Source organism: Silurus aristotelis, assembly GCF_946808225.1.
Source record: "Silurus aristotelis genome assembly, chromosome: 16".
Taxonomy (NCBI): domain Eukaryota; kingdom Metazoa; phylum Chordata; class Actinopteri; order Siluriformes; family Siluridae; genus Silurus; species Silurus aristotelis.
The window spans coordinates 17,652,309-17,675,617 of NC_139589.1; the positions used below are offsets into that span (position 1 = coordinate 17,652,309).

Genomic DNA, 23,309 nt, shown 5'->3' on the forward strand with positions numbered 1-23,309 from the left:
TCATTGTCAGGAAGGTCAGATTTTTTATTTATTTTTTATATTTTTTTAACAAATATAACATATTAAATGCTAGACATTTTGACAAAGAAATATAGGCAAAAAGAATCTGCATCAACAGAGGGATTTTCCAAGAACATACAACTTAATAGCCATATCATTCAGGATACCTAAACGAACCTAAACAGCAAATTATTTTTCAGATTCAGTTTAATTGTTTCACGTTTTAATGACGGTGTTACAGCTATACAGCTTTTTATACACTAGATGTCAGTAGAGATCTATATTGCTTAAAGATCTTTTCGAATAACACACACGCACGCGCGCGCGCGCACACACACACACACACACACACGCGCGCACGCACGCACGCACGCACACACACACACACGCGCACGCACGCACGCACGCACGCACACATATGTAATAACAATGCTTGCATTGTTTTTTTTTTTTTAATATAATATATGATTGGCTCTGTACTATCCAGCAATACAAACCCCACTGTGTTCAGAAAGTTTGAATGAGTGTAATTTCAAGTGTAACACTAAGCAGTAGATTTCATCAGACAACAAAAATAAATATTCTTGTATTAATTAATACATTTTTTGTTTGGCCAACTAAATCCCAGACCAGACAAAGCAGTTAGTGAATGTGAATGAATAAATGAATGATGCAATTGAATGATGTTGCTATTCTCTAGACAGCTAAGTTACTCTAGACTGTTCCAACTAAAGAATTTATGAATCAATACAAATCATCAGTATGTAAATCAAAAGTACAATGAGATTCTCACATTGAATATTATACATAACTACAGACAATACATATATACTTTAAGCTACTGATACAAAGTCTATAAACAGTCGGGTTTATGGGTTTTGATGAAATAACTTAACACTGAACCTGCAGGCTGAAGGTTTTAATGCACATTATGCATGCATTTGTTATTTTGTCTGGTATTTAATCAACAGTTAAAATATGTTTTACAAATGATCACTTAGGATGTGATTGATAAACTTTTTAAGAATACTCCCCACTTTTCCTCCATTGTACTAATACCAGTTTTTGTGCTGCTCATTATTGGGTGCCAGAATTCTGAAGTTGACCAGGTTTACACATTTTTGACAGTCACATGCATTATAATGTATCAGGGTAAATATTTGTAATTACATTTTAATTAGAATTATTTTTTCTTCCTTGCCTTCAGGGACTTCCGGGACCTATAGGGCCTCCTGGGCCAAAAGGCGTTCGGGTGAGTGCAACATTTTTTAACATTGTCTTTTTTTCATCACCCCCAGCAATGTAACTGTGGAAACACACTGTGGTGTAACATCAGACATGGTCTGTGGCATGCTGGGTTACTAAGCAACAGGCCTATCATCTGTGGTTATTATTGGGTGTCTGGTGTTTCTCCTGTGACATTAATCAAAATGAGCAAATGCACTTTCTCTGCCTTTATTCCTATCTATTATTTTTACCTGTTTCAGTCACCCTGTTTTCTTCTTCCACTTTATTTTACCTGTTGTGTTATTTGTTTCATATGTCATACTTTTTACTTTACTGTAGAGAATACACCATGTCAAATTGCTTTCCAGACTGATTCTAAAGCCAAAAGTGTACAGTGTGTGTGTACAGTGTGTGTGTACAGTGTGTGTGTGTGTCTCTGTGTGTATGTGTGGGTGTGTGGTCAAAAGTAGGCCAGTTTTGGTGCTTTCCCCTACTCACTCATGCAGATGCACACGCACACACACACACACACACACACACACACACACACACACACACACACACACACACACACACACACACACACACACACACACACAAGCTTTTAATCAGATTTAGCTCTGCATTTATAAATCAGACTTAGGCCCTGTTGGGGCACACAGGAGGTGTGTGGTCATTATGCTTGTTTATCTTTATGTATATGTGTTTGTATTTATGTTTGTCTGATACATTTGTGTATATATGTGTGTTTGTGAGCAGTCATTTCATCATGACACTTAATGCACAGTACAACTTGTGTACAGGATAAACTTGTGTGTTTATGTCTGGTGTCTGTATAATAATAAATCACAGGTATTAGTATACAGTAGTAGTAGTAGTAGTAAAGTAAAGACTTCTATGTAGTTTTACATGTGCGTGTGAGTGCACGTGCATTTGCATGTGTTTATAAATATATTTGTGTGTACGATATTCTGCTTTACAGTCAGCATGGCACAGCCTGCGTATCCCTGGCGTGAGGGTATGTGCCCTTGGACTACATTGTGGAGGCCAGCACCATGCAGTCCATGGGCATATACACTTTCCTCAAGGTTTACCTCTTCAGTGAGACCATCCACATGTCAATTTGCATCCTTTCCTTTTCCCATGCATTCATCTCTTCTTTTTGTAATGTGGGAAAGATTTCAGGTGGACTTACAGTTTTTTTTTTCTGTTTCTTTCTCTGTGGTCCCCGGCCTTCCTTTGTCTCTCTGTCCCTCTTTCTCTCTGTAGGGTTTTATTGGCATTCCTGGCCTTTTTGGTTTACTGGGACCTGATGGTGAAAGAGTGAGTTTGTTCTACTTTTCTTGATATTTACACACACTATTTACACAAAATAAAAATATATTTTTTAAATATTCTTTGCTTGTGACAAAATTTTTTTCTTAATATTCATTAAAAAAAAAAAAGAAATAAATTATCTTGTGCTCTTAACATGTGGAAAAAAATAAGGGCAAAAAAAAGTTAATAACCACATATCGCATAGGGGTATAATACAATGCTATTATCTGTATATTTATCTGTTTATAATTAAATAAGGTAAGGGTTTTTATTTTATAACAAAAAGCTTTAATATATCTTTATTCCATACTCTTGAGCTAGATGCCCTGTTAAAAGTTCTAGTAAGCTTTTAATTCTCTAAAGCAACAATGGGCCTCATTCACCACTTTTAACAAGTTGTGTGTAAATGTTTGTATAACCAAACCAAACAAATATTTTCTGCCAGATTTACGAAAGTCACACAAACTCTGGTTTCCTTCATACTCATGCAAATATTGATCACTGCACAACAGTCCAAACACTTTCCTATCACATTAAGTAATTCACACAAAAGTTGAAAAGCAGAATTAACAAGAATAAACAAGATTTTAATGAACACCAAATGTGTATATATATATATATATATATATATATATATATATATATATATATATATATATATATATATATATATATATATATATATATATAAACCCGATTCCAAAAAAAAACAGGACACTGACAAATTGTGAATAATCACAGAATGCAATGGTGTGAAAGTTCATTATTTTTATATTTTATTCAGAATACATCATAGATGACATATCAAATGTTTAAACTGAGAAAATTTCTAATTTAAGGGAGAAATAAGTTGATTTTAAATTTCATTTCCAAAAATAACTTAAAATTTTGATTTCTCTGACCACAGAACAGTTTTCCACTTTGCCACAGTCCATTTTAGAAGAGCCCTGGCCCAGAGAAAACGCATGAGCTTCTGGATCATGTTTAGATATGGCTTCTTTTTTGACCTATAGAGTTTTAGCTGGCAATGGCGAATGGCACGGTGGAATGTGTTCACCAACAATGTTTTCTGGGAGTATTCCTAAGCCCATGTTGTGATTTTTATTACAGTAGCATTCTTGTATGTAATGCAGTGTCGTTTAAGGGCCCGAAGATCACGGGCATCCAGTACCGCTAGTATTTACTGGTCTGGAAGCATAAAACAAACCCTTTCCTGGGCAGAGACACGCTAGCTAGCTTCGGGGTTGGCCGACCTCCTCACGATGTCTAGCTTTTCTGGAAAATTTATTTTCAAGTATGTCCGAGACCAAATCAATTTCTCTTTCTTCGCAGGCATCAAAAAGTTTAACTCAGATGTATTAATGTGTGCAGAGCACTACAGATGTTTTTTGCTGGTTGAACTCAGCTGTAAAAGTTTCCCTCTGAACAACCAATCAGAGGATGGAAAAATGATGACGCTATTCTGGGCCAGCTAACTAGCCCTGTAAGGCGAATATGAAATCTAAATGGTTAAAGAAACAGACCAATTGATAATATTCTTTAAGGTAAAATGGCTTGCAGAAGAGACTTTGTAGGCCCTAGCCAGATTAGATTGACAATGGCAGCACATAGAGGCTGAAATCTGATTGTAAAAAAAAATTTAACATCCACGTACACGTACTGAAAGCAGTGCAGAAAAGAAAAATGCTACGAAATGAGAATAAACTGTTGGGAATAAATTAATACAATATTATGGAACAAATATTCGAATTTAGGTTGTAAATGTAGCTCAGTGCTTCTGATAGTGTTTAAGCCGGCAGAGAAGGCTTTGCTGGCCCTGACCCCCCACTGATATATATATATATATATATATATATATATATATATATATATATATATATATATATATATATATATATATATATATATATATATATATATATATCTGCTCCAATTAGGGGCCACAGCAGATCATCTGTCTACATACTACTCTGTCCTCTATATTTGCCCTTTTTTAATTAATTACCTGCATGTCTTCCCTCATCACATTTATAAACCTTCTCATTGGCCTTCCTCTTTTCCTCCTTCCTGGTGGATCCATCCTCAGCATTCTTCTACCGATATATCCCATGTCCCTCCTCTGCACATGTCCAAACCATCTCAATCGTGCCTCCCTCACCTTTTCTCGAAAACGTCCTACATGTGCGGTCCCTTTAATAAACTCATTTCTAATCCTGTCCATCCTCGTTCCTCCCAATGAAAATCTCAGCATCTTCAGTTCTGCTACCTCCAGCTCCACCTCCTGTCTTTTACTCGACACCACTGTCTCTAAACAATACAACATAGCAGGTATCACCAAAGTCTTCTAAACTTTACTCCCCCGTGTATATGTACTGTATGTATATATATATATATATATATATATATATATATATATATATATATATATATATATATATATATATATATATATATATATATATACAGTGAGGAAAATAAGTATTTGAACACCCTGCTATTTTGCAAGTTCTCCCACTTAGAAATCATGGAGGGGTCTGAAATTTTCATCGTAGGTGCATGTCCACTGTGAGAGACATAATCTAAAAAAAAAAATCCAGAAATCACAATATATGATTTTTAAACTATTTATTTGTATGATACAGCTGCAAATAAGTATTTGAACACCTGTCTATCAGCTAGAATTCTGACCCTCAAAGACCTGTTAGTCTGCCTTTAAAATATCCACCTCCACTACATTTATTATCCTAAATTAAATGCACCTGTTTGAGGTCGTTAGCTGCATAAAGACACCTGTCCACCCCATACAATCAGTAAGAATCCAACTACTAACATGGCCAAGACCAAAGAGCTGTCCAAAGACACTAGAGACAAAATTGTACACCTCCACAAGGCTGGAAAGGGCTACGGGGAAATTGCCAAGCAGCTTGGTGAAAAAAGATCCACTGTTGGAGCAATCATTAGAAAATGGAAGAAGCTAAACATGACTGTCAATCTTCCTCGGACTGGGGCTCCATGCAAGATCTCACCTCGTGGGGTCTCAATGATCCTAAGGAAGGTGAGAAATCAGCCCAGAACTAAATGGGAGGAGCTGGTCAATGACCTGAAAAGAGCTGGGACCACCGTTTCCAAGGTTACTGTTGGTAATACACTAAGACGTCATGGTTTGAAATCATGCATGGCACGGAAGGTTCCCCTGTTTAAACCAGCACATGTCCAGGCACACCTTAAGTTTGCCAATGACCATTTTGATGATCCAGAGGAGTCATGGGAGAAAGTCATGTGGTCAGATGAGACCAAAATAGAACTTTTAGGTCATAATTCCACTAAACGTGTTTGGAGGAAGAAGAATGATGAGTACAATCCCAACAACACCATCCCTACTGTGAAGCATGGGGGTGGTAGCATCATGCTTTGGGGGTGTTTTTCTGCACATGGGACAGGGCGACTGCACTGTATTAAGGAGAGGATGACCGGGGCCATGTATTGCGAGATTTTGGGGAAAAACCTCCTACCCTCAGTTAGAGCATTTAAGATGGGTCGAGGCTGGGTCTTCCAACATGACAATGACCCGAAGCACACAGCCAGGATAACCAAGGAGTGGCTCTGTAAGAAGCATATCAAGGTTCTGGCATGGCCTAGCCAGTCTCCAGACCTAAACCCAATAGAGAATCTTTGGAGGGAGCTCAAACTCCGTGTTTTTCAGCAACAGGCCAGAAACCTGACTGATCTAGAGAAGATCTGTGTGGTGGAGTGGGCCAAAATCCCTCCTGCAGTGTGTGCAAACCTGGTAAAAAACTACACGACCTCTGTAATTGCAAACAAAGGCTACTGTACCAAATATTAACATTGACTTTCTCAGGTGTTCAAATACTTATTTGCAGCTGTATCATACAAATAAATAGTTAAAAAATCATACATTGTGATTTCTGGATTTTTTTTTTTTAGATTATGTCTCTCACAGTGGACATGCACCTACGATGACAATTTCAGACCCCACCATGATTTCTAAGTGGGAGAACTTGCAAAATAGCAGGGTGTTCAAATACTTATTTTCCTCACTGTATATATATATATATATATATATATATATATATATATATATATATATATATATATATATATATATATATATATATATATACTTTCTTGGTAGGCTACTGTTTAGATACAAGCCGTTGTAATGCGTTGAGTCTGGGTGAAGGGAGAGCTCACTAACTCCAGTTGCAACAGAAATCATATAAGCACAGACAGGTTTGCAAAACTCATGCTTTTTTATTTTTCTTGGCAACAGCGTTACGGGTTAGTGAAAGAAACTTAGAAATGAGCATCAGAAAATATTAAGGACATATTCCTCGGTCTTGCACACATGCAGAAATAGCGGAAAAATGCGACGGCAGGCTATTCCCAAAATGCCGCTCTGCTCTTAAAGGAGCCACAACATATTTTACCCGTTACACCGTGTAACAGACATTGTCTTTCGTTAAAGCCTGTGTAAAGTTAATTCGTTTCAGTGTATGTGCGGCTTATAGACAGGTGCGGCTTATTTATGTTTAAAATAAAAATCTTTTCAAATTCAGTGGGTGCGGCTTATAAATGGGTGCGCTTTATAGTCCGGAAATTACAGTGTGTGTGTGTGTGTGTGTGTGTGCGTGTGTGTGTGTGTGTGTGTGTGTGTATATATATATATATATATATATATATATATATATATATATATATATATATATATATATATATATATATATATATATAAACATTAATGTGAATAATCTCACCCAATGCATGCCTGCTGCATGTTTAGACTTGAGGTTCATTTAAGTGGCAGTGTTTTTACTATATATGTTTACAAAATACAGAATGTGTGATTTATTTAATATGTTAGATATGTCGGATATACAGGTATACTTTTTTTTGCAGAAATATTTTACAAAATGAGGCTTTATTTGGAGCTCAGTAATGGAGGGTTTTGGTTGGGCTACTGCAGCAAATCAGTAATTAAAAAAAAAAAGTTTCTGTGGCCAAATACATTGGGCTACTTCCAGAAGGATTTTTATGTGGTTATGAGTTTTAGTTGGAGTGAGAAATTTTGCTGACACCTGTCAACCCACATGAAAGCAAAACCCACACGGTCACACATATTTGTTTGTTTTATCCTGCAGGATCCCAGTCATGATGGACACTTCTTGTCAGAAGCTTTTAAGAAAAAAAAAAAAATTATCAAAAAATAATATTAAACAAAAAAACCCACTAGTATTATACGTATTCAGCATTTAGTTAGGATTCATTATCTGTTTAACTTGAATCATGTATTTATAAAACGTTACAAGTGTTGAAATGCAAAACCACAAGACACAAAGTATTAAATACAATATAAGTAAATAGACCAAGTACAATAAATACAAATGATAAATACAACACACGAGCTGTAACATCTGCATACATTACACAGCAACACTGTTACAGCACTTTGCCTTCAAAATACATAAATAACAATTCATAAGTTTATTTGCTACAGGGCCTTCTAAATCTTTCGACTTGTAAATCAAAGCTAAAGCTAATACAATTTCAAATGTGATTTATATAAGCGAATTAAAATTTCATATAGGCTCATAGTAATGAAAGTATAATTTTTTTGCTAATGTTTTATTTTTTTTAGTGGGTCATAAGAGGATAGTTTTTTACTGGACATTTTTAACAACCTACAGAGCAAAAGTTTCTAAATTTAACCAATGAATGCTAATTAATTATTGTTATCATTAACAAATGAGTAAATTATTTTCTTCTCTCTGTCTCTCTTCCTTACATATTTTATTTATTTATTTATTTTTTCAGGGTACTCCTGGTCCTCCAGGGAAGAGGGGCAAGATGGGTACGCCGGTAAAGTTTAATCTTAACTTCCTCAACTCATTATGTGTGTGCATAAGAAAGGGAAATAGAGACGTGTGTGTTATTACACAACTGGTATTAACATCTGACTCGGGTGACAGAAGTGGACAGCCGAGACAGATCTGCAATTATTTATGTCCTGAAAGCATGACTTGATTGTCCATATGTACATTAACCTTATACATTAAAACTGTTGTATATCAGGATGCTAGTTCATGTATGTCTTCCAGGATTTTTATCAGAATGTAATGGTTTGGCTGTGTTGTCTGCTTCGTGTGTAAGACTCTTTTGCTGAGTCAGCATTAATATTTTGAACAGGGGAGAGAGAGTCTGTTTATTGCTGGAACAGCAGTGGATTTTGACTCAAGACACACATGCACACACACAGATATATCCAGACGTGTGAAATATGTCCACATCCAGAAATTTGCTTAAAACTAAACTGCACTGTCAGCAAGTATGTAGAGCGAGAGTGTGTGCTTTCATGTCAGTGTGTCTGCTTTGCACTTCATTCATTATTTAGCAGTCTAACCTTTTCTCTTTGATCCTGCAGGGTTTTCCTGGTGATTTTGGCGAGAGGGGACCCCCAGGAGCTGATGGAGAGCCTGTAAGTCCAACTTTATTTTCTTTTCTAAACACAATATAAGCAGTAGCTCCAATGAGAAAGACATATGTAAGAGCAATCTGTCCATGTGTTACTTCGGTAGCCTAAACTATGCCTTTAATTTGGCTATAGGTTTGGATTTCGATCCCTTTTTAAAACCACACTGTGAATTAAGCCTCAGCTTTGGATTAGTTTTCATGACCTCACTAAAACCATAAACATAACAGGATGATGCACACAGTATATACCTTAAAAAAACATGTCCGCATTATGCCACTTAATACTTTGGAAATTCTTTAGCTTATGTTATCCCTCATTTATCATAGCAGTCTGTGGATGTGTGTGCATAAGTGTTTGACAACTCTCTACATTCCGTGTGCTTCAGCAACGAAACATTAATGCCTCCCTCATGTGTAACTACAGAGCTCTGCTGCTAATATTTCAACTTAATAAAAATATTGCAGGACCCCAACATATTAATAGGTGGAAATTAGATCTTTATGACTGACCGTAAGATTGGTATGTTCCTTTTGAACATCCCATTCCACATTTAGTTCCCATTTGCATAATAACCTTCACTATTCAGGGAAGATGCTTTACTAGAAATTGGAGTGTGGTTGTTGGAGTGAGCAGCAGCAACATCAGTGTATTTTTAGCTGCCTGACATTTGTTGCAAGTGCATTAATAATTTTTTTTTTGTAAATAGCATGTTATATACTAAGCAATACACATCAGCTCAGATGCATATGCAAATATTTTTTTTAATAATACTGCATATGCACAATACTAAGGCAAAGAAACAAAATACAAAGTAACAAAGAAAACCACAAAGAAAAAAACATGCCAATGAGTGTTGGGCAGACTAAATACTAAATAAACAAAATTGGCCTATATTAAACAGCGTGTCATAGTTCCTACAATGTGTCGAACAATTCCTAGAAACCCAGGTGTACCAAAGAAATGTAAAATATCATTGGGAATATATAAATATATTTTACTCATAAAATATGGGTGCCATTAATAAGGGTGGCTGTAATTGTAGCACATATATGTAACAAAGCTATAGTTGCTAACAAAGCTATATACATTTAATTAACTTTGGTGGAAGGCACTGAAAATGTATAGCTCAATATCACAGTCACAATATCAGTCACATGTAATTAAGTCATGTCCTCGAGACATGGAAGTGCAGTTACTATTGGTAAACATGGTCAATAGTCCATAATTCAGACAAGTAGAGGTTATTACTATTAGTTCATTATTGATCTTAGATATCGAACTTGGTTGAATATAGTTTTGTTCTGTTCTGTCTAAATAGCAATTGTTTTAGTTAAAAAAAAAGTAGGTTCTATTCTAGTAAAAATTGCATTTACAGGTATTAATAATAATGTTCAAGTGTTCAAGTCAGCTAGGCCCTACATTTAAATACAACAGATGAGTAGCAACTATTTGTGTTCTAGTACACCACTAAGTCATGGTCACTAATTTCGGTTTACTTTATCTCACATTAAAATAATACAGAAAACAATGTAACTTTAGTGAAAGCAGTGATATCCCATTCCTTAACTGCTTAAGCAAAGCCCCTGTTCTTTCTGAGAAAGCAAGAGATGTCTCAGTTCCTATCTCCTTCATACTTCATCATACTTCATCATGTCAGGGCTGGAAGAAATGCACAACAGGAGAAACCTGGTGTGATGTAAGGGCGATCACTTTACTGCTTCATGCAGAAACGGCAGGATGGTTGGAGACAGGAAATGAGAAACTCCACATGCTCTGTCCATAGAATGAAGTCCCCCTACCACACACAAAGTACACACACAGGGTACATCCACATGCATAAATATGAACAGCAATACTAATATGTAGTTTGCATACTGGTAAATACCTACCTTTGGAAATGCACCTGGATGTGCACTAATACAAGTTATTAAAAAGTATGTACACAGCCATACAGTGTCATCACACACACACACACACACCCACACACACACACACACACACACACACACACACACACACACACACACACACACACACACACACACACACACACACACACACAGCTAATTACAATACATGACAAACTATACATAGGTGTATCTGAGATGCAGATGAAAAAAAATTATATGGAGATAAATATCATTTATGGAATTAAAAATTAAAATAATTATTGAAGCTTTTTTATTATACCAAAGGACATTCCTGTAACTTCCCACTTCCTAAAAGATTTGTCTCATTATTTAAATGTGTGTATTTATTACTTATAGCTATAGATCTCCATACTCCTGAATTTTCCACCAACAGAGCAGACATTATTTATAGGCCTAGTCAATTTATGTGTAGAATCGAATAGAGTGATAAATATAGGAGGTTCATAATAAATATCATTTTAAATAGTAGGTTGTAAATATCACTATGATAACAAAATAAAGCTATTATTTATGGACCCCATGTGGGATATCTTTGGCTATTTATTTCATCTGGGGCATCTTTTTAGACAAGCGACCACTGCAGACTTGCGTTCATTATGCTCGCAAGTAAATTCTATTTATACCTCATGTGTGATTGTAGTGTATTTCTGTTCCAAAAAATACTTCCTCCAACCCTGAGATATATGAGTAATCCACAGTGTAAAATCAGCTTTATTCTTACGAACGTAATACGCAAAATATGCTAAACCAACAGCTGTTGATCCGATTGCTAGCACTTTTTTTGTGCAGCACAAGGCACTTTGCCCATCATTACTGATCTTCAGCTCTCTGAAAAAGAAAACAAGGTCAGTGCATTCTGCCAAATAGCAATTGAATGTATTAACTGATATCAGCATTCTTCTTCAAATAAGAAAGTTACCAAACTTGGTATGGATTCTACAGTATTTCACTGTAACACACAATTTTTAAAGATGCAAGCCTTTTAAAATAGTCAGGAGTGAGGGAGATAAACATGGGTTTAATATCTGGTTTCTGAACAAGGGTCCAAGGCTTAAGACTTTACATCTTTCTATACAACCTACATGTGTCAGTCTGTGTTTTTTTTTAGGCCATATTTATTAATAAATAATAATAAAGTATAATAATAACTCTTTGCATGTGAAGAACTCTTTCCATTTTTTTTTCTCATGATCTCGACATACTGAGTGGTTTTCTTGTGATTATGACTCTTTTCTCGTGATCTCGACATAACAAAGGTTGTTTTCTCGTGATAACACCTTAATTTTCTGCCACAAATGCTTTATTAATGCAAATGCTGCTGCCTTTAGAACATTCTCTTATGCTGAATACAGAAAAAATGAAGTACTGGTCACGAGAAAACAATGTTTATGTCGAGATCACGAGACAATTAAGACGTGATAACCAAAAAACAACTTGTGTCATGTCAAGATTGTAAGAAGTCATGATAACGAGAAGGTACCTCTTGTTATTTCAGGATAATGAAAAAAATTAAGTTGTGATCGAAAGAAAACAAGAAAGAAAAAAAAAATTATAATGCATGGCCTCTTAGGACTTCCATATGAAACAGAAACAGAAAGATTCTTTATTTCTTTTAGGGTGTTATTGGTGCCACTGGCCCTCCTGGAGTACTTGGACTGATTGTGAGTATACTTGATTGTAAAATTGAGTTCAAGTTTTGTATTAATAGTGTTTGCTTTACCATTAACTATGCCACAAACATCAGGGAGAAAATTAGCAATGCTAACTGGATAAACACTCGGTCTCTCTTCAGTTATAGCAACACTAGACAATCTTGGGTGTCGGTTAGCTCAAGGGCGAATAGCACTTTCTATGCTGTCCTCTGATGCAGCAGAAGCAGCAATTCCAAAAAATGCTTTTGGCTAACTTTACATGTTTTGGAGGGCACTTGTGCTAGCCTCAATCCTCTCTTGTTAGCTTGTTAGTTTGCTAGCTTGAAATGGAAGAGCTACCTGGTGGATAGGAATTGGCAGATGATCAAATTGGGAGAAGAGCAATGAAAAATGTGTAAAAATCATGTTTTGTCTTAATGCATGAATACACTGCCCTCTCCTGGATATATATATGGTAGTGCAACAAGGTGCTTGGCAGAATCTTAGATCCGAGACATTACAATTTAGGACATACTTTAGAGCAAATGTACATATTATGATGTCAGCTCATTTATCAAATTATTTAATTGTGTAATTGCTTGCATTAGTCCTGCAGCTTTTTTACAAAACTATGTAGGAAAGGCAAAAACTATTTCAGGATCATCCAACCACAGAACACAACCAACACTCTAAGTTTTATTTTTAAATAATGATTTCAGTAAATCAGGTCTTACATTTTCTTAGCAGTCTTAGTGTCTTAGAGCTGTTTCATTGTACCTTTCTAACCTTTCCCAGCTTCTAAACTACTTCCTACTGTAGATTTTTTAATTAAGCACAACTGCAATAATAAGTGTTTATGTTAGGGAAAGCTACGTAGTTTGTCCAAGTGTTTTAAAGGAAAATGTGATAATTTCACATAGAGTGTCATTAATTTTGGACTTCATTGTTCATGTGTATGTTTAGTACAGAAATCTTCTTTGTTTTACTGTTTTAGGGTGACATGGGCCCAGCGGGGGTGGTTGGTTTACCTGGACTGATTGGACTAAAGGTTAGAATCACACACACACACACACACGCACACGCACGCACATGCACACACACGCGCACACACCTACATCCACACCCAATCAACCACCCACACATACACACCAGTTTTTACTTGTTAATAGATTTGTCTAAGTGATTTATTCAGTATGATCAAAAAGTCTGCGCTCCAGCAGAAAAGTAATTGTCTATAAGGTCAAATAAATAATTTCATGTTGATTTGATGACCCATTTAATTAGTTAGTAGTAATTTGTTAGGATGCTTTGATGCCACACATTTCCTGAAATTGTAACAGATACATTTCTTTATAAGACTTACCATCTGTTATTATAGTTAGCATTTATTGTCATATGTTAACAGATAATACCAGATATTCATTAAAAAAAGGCCTGTATGTTTTACAGTTTATGTTTTATTAGGTCATGTCTACTGACCTAATTTCAAAATTAAATTAGATTCATAAAATATTTTGTCTTGGAAATAATTTGAAACAGACAAAAGTTATTGTCATCGTTCTTAAATCAGACTTTGCTTTTAATTAAACAGAATATTATAATATTTTTTATTATATATGATATTCATTTGTAAGGATTGAATTGGTGATACAGTTGCTGTAAGCCACTGGTGTGTATTGTTTTGTGTGTCATTTGTCTGTTTTGTATCTATGTGCCAGGGTGTTGCTGGGAACATGGGCGAGCCCGGACTGAAAGGTGATAAGGTGATCTGAATGCTCTTATTGGCCCTGTTATTCTGCAGCATGCCATGGAAAATCCTTCCTCACTGGTTGGCCTGTGTTGAGCATGTGCTTTCTGAACATCCCTGTGTGTAGCCCTAATAAGAAAAGGCAATAAAAGATACAAGCTTATCTACAATGGCCAGAATTTGCTCCATTTAATATACCTGATGCATAATTTGATATTAAGGGCCTGAGTTACTAAGCTGTTTACACTTGTTTTCAGGAACAGTTAGATGCATTGAACTTGCATTTTGTAAAAAGCCTAAACATGAAATATATATTCCAGGCAAGTGTCAACAGGCAAAGTACTCTTTATATGCTTCTTCTTATGAGATTATGCAAACATAAAATTTGAAAAATAGGAAGTGTGGCTGATTACATTTTTCAGTCGATGTGCTAACCTTTATTATCAATAAAGGTTTTGTACAATCTTTTGTCATTTCGACTTGAAATTAGTCAGTGTTCTAATGCTTCCTTTGACTGTTATTGTCGTGCATATCGTGCAACCTTGGAATAAAGTTTATTTACATACTTAAACATTATAAAATACATTCTAAGATTTTGTAAACAGCAGTCTTAATTTTGGTAATTGGCATAAATGGCAAAAATACACACATCCTTTACTTAAGCAGAAGTCCAGATACTCATGTTTTAAAAGACTCTGGTACTGAATACACTGTTTCACTCAAGTTAAAGTAAAGAAGTCTGGGCTCTTACATGTACTTAAGTAAAAAGTAGCCATTACTACTATCTGTTTTAGTGTCATACTGGTAACTAGACCTCTGTTCTCAGTCATGTTTACATCGCTGACTCCCTCTGTTTCATCCACGTTAGCTATACTCCTTGTTGCCTTCTGCCTTGCTTGTTGTTAGCTTTGTTAATTAGCCTAGCCAGTGGTAGATTGAAAAAGCCGCGCATTGAAAACGGCACGCAGTGAAAAGAAAAGATATTGATCATGTCACCAAATAGATTAAAACTAAAGTAATGAGTCTGGTTTGAAAATGTAAGTAGAAAGTACAGATATTTGTATAAAAAAGTGTAATGAGTAAAAGTAAAAGGTTGTCCAAAAAAAAAATAGTGAAGTAAAGAACTGATATCAGAAAAATTTACATAAGTGCAGTAACAAAGTACCATCACTGGTAATTGGGAATAAAACTTTCAATCATTATAATGCCATAAAACCCAATTACTTTCTGACATGCATTTTTTTCTCATGTTCTGACATGAGTAATCACTAATTTGTATTATGAGCGAATGTTTGAGTTGTGTCTTGTGCCTGTTACACAAATTGAGCCCCTTAATGTTCTCATTAGTCCGTAGAGAATTTCTGATTTTGTCTGCAGTCACATAGCTGTTGGCAAAATCAGGCCAGAACCCCACTGAAGTTATTTTTGGGTTGGAGCAAACTAAATCTGTGCCATCAATTTAAGGATAATATTTTAGAATATGAGCATATTTAATCTGTACTATTCTTTTAAGCATAACATTTTAGAATGATGAAAATATACAAATAATATCACACTCATTCCAACTAGGATGGATCCCTCTTCATCAAACATCTCCGATACTATCTTTATCTCATTCTTTCACTTGGTTCCTTTTATCTGCCTACTAGGGTGAAATAGGGCTCCCTGGAAAGCAAGGGGAGATTGGTTTTCCTGGAGACAAGGTACTTGTTTTAGAGTTTATGTTTGAGGGTTTGTGAAGTGTGACTCATAATGCAATGCTTATTATTGTATAATAATACTGCTTTTATATACTGTTTTATTCACATCATTCTTTGCCATCCTACTGTCAAAGATTTTTCCTTTTTTTTCAGATTTTTCAATTATTGGCACATCTTTAAGCTAGCTCAAGCCAACTGGAGGTTTTAGACAAAATTCTGAAAGAAAAAGAAAATAATAAATAATCCAGTATACTGCATAGTCCCATGCTTTGTTTACCACAAACCCAAATAACTAGACAGTGCTAGCTAACTTAATGTAATAATATTATGATGTAGTTAACTAGAAATAGTCAGTATTATCTGTATTTAGTCTGTATTCATCTGACCAAGAAATTGATGAAAACTTTAAAAAAGGGTTTTGCGTAAATGTTTAATGTCCTGTAGGCTGCCCATAGGAATTATTTCACACATTATTTATACATTACTTTGAATAAGGATTTAAACACACTCACCAGCTCCAAAATTCATAGTTATATGACAGACACTTAAATTGTTCTACTTATTCATTGAACATTTTATTAGTTTTAAATGTTAGTCATATGGTAAAAATCTCAATGAAATCCTTTTTTAGTTCTAGTTTGTAATACTACCAAATGTAAAAAGGTTTAAGAAGGTGGAATACTTATGCAAGTATACTACACAGCAGAATTAATATTGCACTTTTTCACAGTTTCATGTGTGTACAGAGGTGACCTTTAATTTTGCTTCATGTGTTTTGTTTTAGGGTATTCAGGGTGTGCCAGGGTTGCCAGGTCCTTGTGGTAAACCTGGACTCCAAGTAAGTATTTAACTTATTTATCTTATAGTGGCAATCACTACAGCAAATCTTGTGCGATTGGCTACCTTTTATTTTCTCTACTTATTGTCCTATTGAGAATACCGGCTTTTTTAAGAAAGTACCTTTGTTGAGTTTATTGATTTATGTTGCTCACATCTTGATACCTGCTAATAAGTTGATTTAACAAACAGTCAGCGAAAGAAACAATAATTTTGTTACGGATCAAAATAATTTTAAGTGAAATATCTTTTAATGCTAGTGAATTATCTTTCTTTGAACGTTTTTTCACCCACATGTTTTGTCAAGAATGCTTGAACATTTTATCATGTGCTTCTCCTAGGGTAGACAAGGAGAGAGAGGGCCAGTTGGGGTCCCTGGCCCACCAGGTCCTGAGGTAAAATTTCATATAAAAATAATGCTTATTTAGTCATTTTGATGTAATATTTTTACATCATTCTGAAAAATTCTTGAAGAAAATTAATATAATTTTTTAGGGTTTCCCTGGTGACATCGGACCCCCTGGACAAAACGGACCTGAGGGGCCAAAGGTTAGTGTTACTGAGTATATATGTGTGTGGTGTAGTAATAGCTATGCCGATTTAAATGTTAGACAGGCCACTGAATCTCTTCTCTTGTGTATTTGTTTGACACATAGGGTGCACCTGGAGTACGGGGGTTGCCAGGACCTCGAGGAGCTGCAGGAAAAGAGGTGTGTGAATGTGTGTATATGTGTGGGAGAAGGATATAATTGGATTTAGTGTCCCACTTACTTAAATGTATAAATGTAACTATAATTTTTTGTATTTTATTACAAGGGAGATGAGGGACCAGTTGGACTACCTGGACCAACAGGACTGGAGGTAAGCATCCTATTTTGAAACGTTCTGATTAAAATAAGGACCAATTAATAGTTGTGTGTGGGTAGCTGTGACAGTTCACATTGACATTTTTTGTATATATTTTTGAACTATAACAGCTTATTAGGTTGATTGGTCCTGGAAAAAAACCCATATTTAACCTTATTTCCCGAGTAAACATTTAGTTGTTCATTTATTGATTACTCTAACTCTACTGTTAGAGTAATCAATAAATTAACAACTAAATGTTTACTCGGGAAATAAGGTTAAATATGTTTTTTTTGTTTTTGTTAATTTATTGATTGTTATATATTTTATTTGGGATCTTATTGTGGGCATTTCACTGGCAGTAAAAAGTACATGATCATTCACCTGGATTGATCTCTACTGAAGTGTAACCGATCCCCAAATCCATCTTAAGTTCTTTATAATGTACTGTTTTTGACTTATTTTGACATATTGCAAAACAATATATATTTATTTTTATACTGTGTGCTGCCATGCATTATTATAGGTTTATTGTGTAGTGTGAATGCTGAATAAGAGGTTGCTGCAAGAGTAGCTGCGGGGTTTGGTAATGTAGTGACTGAGTTCCAAATTGTGAGCCAAAAAATTTAATGTGTTTAAAATATATTTTCCTATATTCTTTTCTTTTTTTGTACATGAACGCTAGCCATCACACTTATCTGTCCTGAGCCTTTTCACAGTTAGTATAATTACTCATCTGTAAAGCCGCTGTAGCAGATTTTGTGCACAATTACTAAAAATATAATTTATTCCACATTTTCATGTTTACATAATAAATTTTGCACAATCAAGCAACAGTTAAATTTTTTCAGCAAATGTAAATTATAGTTAAGAGTTTTACTTTACTTTTACTTTAAAATTTTTATAATATATATAATATTTTCATTATTTTTTTTCCTCACTTAATTATTAACTTTTTCTTATTAGGGTATCATGGGCAAAAAAGGTTTTCCTGGCAAGTTCGGTCCTGAAGGAGTTAAGGTTAGAGTTTAAGTCTGCACACACAGACACAGAAATAGATATGGAAAAAGACACACAAATACACAACTGAATTTTTGACTTTTTCAGGGGGAACAAGGAGACACAGGGAAGGCGGGTCCAATGGGAGAAAGAGTGAGTGTAATATGTTTACCCAGACACCTGCACATTATAGAGGCAGTGGTCTACCATGATATAGCATAATGGCATAATGGCAAAAAATTGTGTGATGTATGAATTTTTTCAGTAGCAATACTTAATAACCTGATAACTACATTAATGACCATCTGCTTAAATTGATCAATGTGGACACATTACATGATGTTTGGGTGTAAAGCATTTTCTGATAATTGAATCCAAATAAAATCCGAATCAAGGTCAAGTGAATGCAGTCAGTCTGTCTTGGCAAATGTAAGGATAATAATCACTAAATCGTAAAAAGTGCTATCATAAAAAGCATATTCAGGCCTATGGCAATCATCTCATAATCATGACAAGCTCAAAAATTATGTTATTTAGGTGGTCACATTGGAATTGCAGGCAGCAGAAGACTCTGGAATCTAAGTTTGACCTTACACATATAAAATGAATATGTAGCTTTGTGCAAGTAACTGGCAACAGGTGTGGTGGTAGAGCTGAATAGAAAATGAATTTATTGTAGATAAACCTAGCCTACCTTCAATACAATTACATGAATCAGTAAAAAAAAGAAAAAAAGGCTTTGTGTGCAGGTTTCTATTCATCCCGAAGGTGTGTAGTGGAACTGAGGTCAGGGCTCTGTGCACTTTGTGCTCTTGTTTGTGCATGGGTCTGTTGTCATGCTTGAATAGGTTTGGGCAAGGCCTCTTAATTAAAGTAAAGGGTAAATCTTGCCTTTCACTTTATTCTACTTTATTCCACATTAGCTCTGTGCACTGCTCTGCAATTCATTGAAATTCGTTCTGGCAGTTTTTCTACTAGATTTATTAGTATACTAAATTTATTAGTTTTTATTTATCAATTTGTCTTATTAGATTTCCAGTGCTGTTTTAATACAAGCAGAATTAAAGTACAAGTTTAAAAAATGCTGTCTGTGGAAATAATTTAATTCATGCACTTAGTCTGAAAATAGTAAATTATAAGCCCATTACAGGATCTGCCTAAAAATATAAAATAAAATGTGTGTTATCTGATTCCATTTTGCACATTTTCACTGCTTTAACATTTAAACTTTTATTGTGTGTGAATTTGTGTGTGTGTGTGTGTGTGTGTGTGTGTGTGTGTGTGTGTGTGTGTGTGTGTGTGTGTGTGTGTGTGTAGGGTTTGGTTGGCTTTGTGGGCCCTGTGGGTGAACCTGGACTGGCAGGAGAAAAGGTGAGACATTTCAAAGGTGATTTAATCGTAGAGGCGTAAACTTATACTAATGTATAATTAAAAAATGAAGTACTTTATAAATGTAAAACATATACCTGTAGTCTATTTAATTCTTGTAAACTGACAGTTAATTGACAATTTCCAAAGACAAAAACATCAGCAAAATGTGTGTGTGTCTGTTTTTCCAGGGTGATCGTGGACTGACAGGATTACCAGGACCACCAGGTGAAAAAGGATCTACTGTAAGTTTCTATTAAAAGCTAACAAATACATTAGGATACATACTGCACATGCAGATCCTGTATGTAAAGGTTGCGAATTTCAGTAACTTTGGGAATTATTGGTGTGTATGTATGTATGTTCATTTAAGCAATAATTAGAAGAGTTGATTTTACATGTGGCATATTTCACTGCTTTTATCTCATGGCCAGACAGATTAAATCCATCACAGAAGTAACTGATTTATAAGCTGAATCAATTGAAACACAAACAGACAGCTCCAATTCAGCAATGGAGATATCTTCTTTCTAGTTAAATAATATACAGTACTATTATTATTTTTTTTTGGGGGGGGGGGGGGGTTGTTGAGCTACATAAAACATTTCAACAGTTAGTACTCCCTAGTTTTCCCACTGTTCACAACTACTATTCCCATCGAACTGTGTGTGGTCATCCAATTCTGATGATGCAACAAGCAAAATATATCTGCCAGAACACTGACAAAATATTGTTTTTGAAAATTTAACCAATTGGGGTAAATGACCAATTATTGCAGTGCGGTTCAGACCTGCCACAGATCCACCTGAATCTCATAACAGCTTTGTATTTTCTTAATTATTTGAAAACCCAAATATACCTGTCATTATAGAGACATTCTTGCTGCCACCTAAATTTACTTACAACCACTATACAATGAATTATACAATGATTGTTCCACCTTCTAACCTTTCACAACATAATTACCAGCAGACACTTGCTGACATACACTAAAGTATATATGAGGTGGAAGTCACAATTATAAGATATATAATTTTGTAGAAATAAGGAAATGTATGCATCTGTAGGAACTAGTTTGGATCTGTAATATGGGCATTATTTATAGATTTAGATTGCATATATGCATATTGAATACATGAAATACATCTATCAAATTTTTATTACTGTACATTTTTACAAGATGAATAATACTTTTTTGGTAGATTTTTACAACGTACCAAAGCTTGCATTGGTGCTATTGGAGTGTTATTTTGATAAACTGAAAAATGTGTGGTATAAAATGTTAAAAGACCTTATTATAGGCATAAAATGATACTTGGCTTTACACCATGCAGTGAAATACTGGAACTTAATTTAGACCATTTTCTCATTATTATTTATTTGATTTTGGCTGGCTCTAATAGTTTAATATGCCATCCGCACATTATACTTAGGGAATGCTTAATTTGCCTTTAAAGAATGAACACTATATACTTTATATTATATATTATATTATATCTTTTTTTTAAAAATATGTATAATTTCCACAAGTGTTTTTCTCCATGATATTCCTGATTAGAAATGTTTTTTCATTGGGACCCTAGAAAAAGGTTTTGGAAGTGGGCATTTTGTTTCTTGCAGCACAAAACAAGAACAATGTGAATAGGATTGTTATGCCACGGTGCTCAAACACCTAAAGATGCATGTAAGAAAACAGTTTTCTGCTACGATTACAATTTTTCAGGGAGGAAATTAAACCAACTAAGTAAAATTAGAAAATATTGTAGGTCGATACAAACCAAATAACTGTGGGAGCAGGCAGAAGGATCAATATTACTGAGTGAACAGAAATACGATGTATATAACAAGCAAGATGCCTACCAAGTGTATGTTCCTTCATTTTCTCCAGTGTTCTGTTATGTTCTTTTTAGTAACATAGTGTAGTCGTTTAGTGTGTTTGCACCTAAAGGATTATTATAGGATGAAATTAAATATGTGTATGCTGTCTGCCTCAGGGACATCAAGGAACTCCTGGAGAGGCTGGACCTCCTGGACCCCCAGGTTCACCAGTAAGTCTTATTTATCATATGATGATATGAATTACAGTTATGTATGTTTTATTTAGATGCAATATGATTTTAATTTATATCTCCAGAATTTGTTAACTAATCACAATTCATAATATTGGTTCTGTTTTTTCAACATCACATTTTATAGAACTGTGTATGAGTGTGCGACTGTGAGCCAAATAAACCTATATCTCTCTGTTACTTAGGGCGCTCCGGGTTCACAAGGCCCTGCTGGCACTCGAGGGCCTAAAGGAAGACGGGTAAGATAGATCCATGGCCCTCTGTGTGAAGAGCATACTACTTTACACACACACACATAGAGAGAGAGAGAGAGAGAGAGAGAGAGAGAGAGCGAAAGAGAGAGAGAGAGAGAGAGAGAGAGAGAGAGAGAGAGAGAGAGAGAGAGAATCTACAGTTATCACATGCAACATTGTTAAATGAGCAAATAATCTGGAATTGATTTAAAAAATAGTGTGCATGCTTCTTTCTTTAAATAAGGATGATCGAAAGGTACGAGATGAGATACAGTATAAAGGATAATCATGAACAGGCCCCTAAGATGTAGCTGGTACCATATAATGATTAATGGGGATTTTATTTCATGGATTGCCTCAGGACTGCAATAGCTGAGAATTTTTACACTTCTTCATTAAGTGTGTGTGTGTATGTGTGTGTGTGTGTGTGTGTGTGTGTGTGTGTGTGTGTGTGTGTTTGTGTGTGTGTGTGTGTGTGTGTGTATGTTTAGGGTCCACGTGGTCCAGATGGTCAGATTGGCGAGGCTGGTACTGAGGGCCAAAAGGTAAATTCTCAAAAAGGTCTAAGTCCATACTAAAGTGATCTGGCATACCAATAGCACATAATAATAGTAATATGATTTGTTTTTTGAATAAATCATGTTCACATGTTTTTAGCAAAATATTTAAATGCTTCTGGGTCACTATGTATATGTACAGATTATAGCTACTCACATTCTAAACAACATTGCTTGTTTAAAAAGATGGGTTAAATGATGAAAACACTTAAGAATGTTTATTATTGACACAAGAACTAACTGACCCAATTATTTACTTTTCATTTTGCAATGGATTTAATCTAACATGGATTTTCAGGGTTTACAAAACTGTGTGTATAAAAGGAAGAAATGTCATGATGTATAAAAGTTGAAATA

The 23,309-nt window shown here is 35.0% G+C and overlaps 1 protein-coding gene across 2 annotated transcripts in view; it reads left to right on the forward strand.

Annotated features, from left to right (window-relative positions):
- Nucleotides 1–23,309, forward strand: part of col27a1a (collagen, type XXVII, alpha 1a) — a 71,180-nt gene that overhangs the window by 23,418 nt on the left and 24,453 nt on the right. For both annotated transcript variants that reach the window (XM_083563878.1, XM_083563877.1), the window contains exons 10-29: nt 1,208–1,252; nt 2,497–2,550; nt 8,377–8,421; nt 8,984–9,037; nt 12,582–12,626; nt 13,591–13,644; nt 14,315–14,359; nt 15,993–16,046; nt 16,828–16,881; nt 17,222–17,275; nt 17,376–17,429; nt 17,537–17,590; nt 17,697–17,741; nt 18,693–18,746; nt 18,834–18,878; nt 20,043–20,096; nt 20,285–20,338; nt 22,088–22,141; nt 22,348–22,401; nt 22,887–22,940. In XM_083563878.1, coding sequence (XP_083420004.1) covers nt 1,208–1,252; nt 2,497–2,550; nt 8,377–8,421; nt 8,984–9,037; nt 12,582–12,626; nt 13,591–13,644; nt 14,315–14,359; nt 15,993–16,046; nt 16,828–16,881; nt 17,222–17,275; nt 17,376–17,429; nt 17,537–17,590; nt 17,697–17,741; nt 18,693–18,746; nt 18,834–18,878; nt 20,043–20,096; nt 20,285–20,338; nt 22,088–22,141; nt 22,348–22,401; nt 22,887–22,940 — 1,026 coding nt within the window. The remainder of the gene's footprint in view (nt 1–1,207; nt 1,253–2,496; nt 2,551–8,376; nt 8,422–8,983; nt 9,038–12,581; nt 12,627–13,590; nt 13,645–14,314; nt 14,360–15,992; nt 16,047–16,827; nt 16,882–17,221; nt 17,276–17,375; nt 17,430–17,536; nt 17,591–17,696; nt 17,742–18,692; nt 18,747–18,833; nt 18,879–20,042; nt 20,097–20,284; nt 20,339–22,087; nt 22,142–22,347; nt 22,402–22,886; nt 22,941–23,309) is intronic.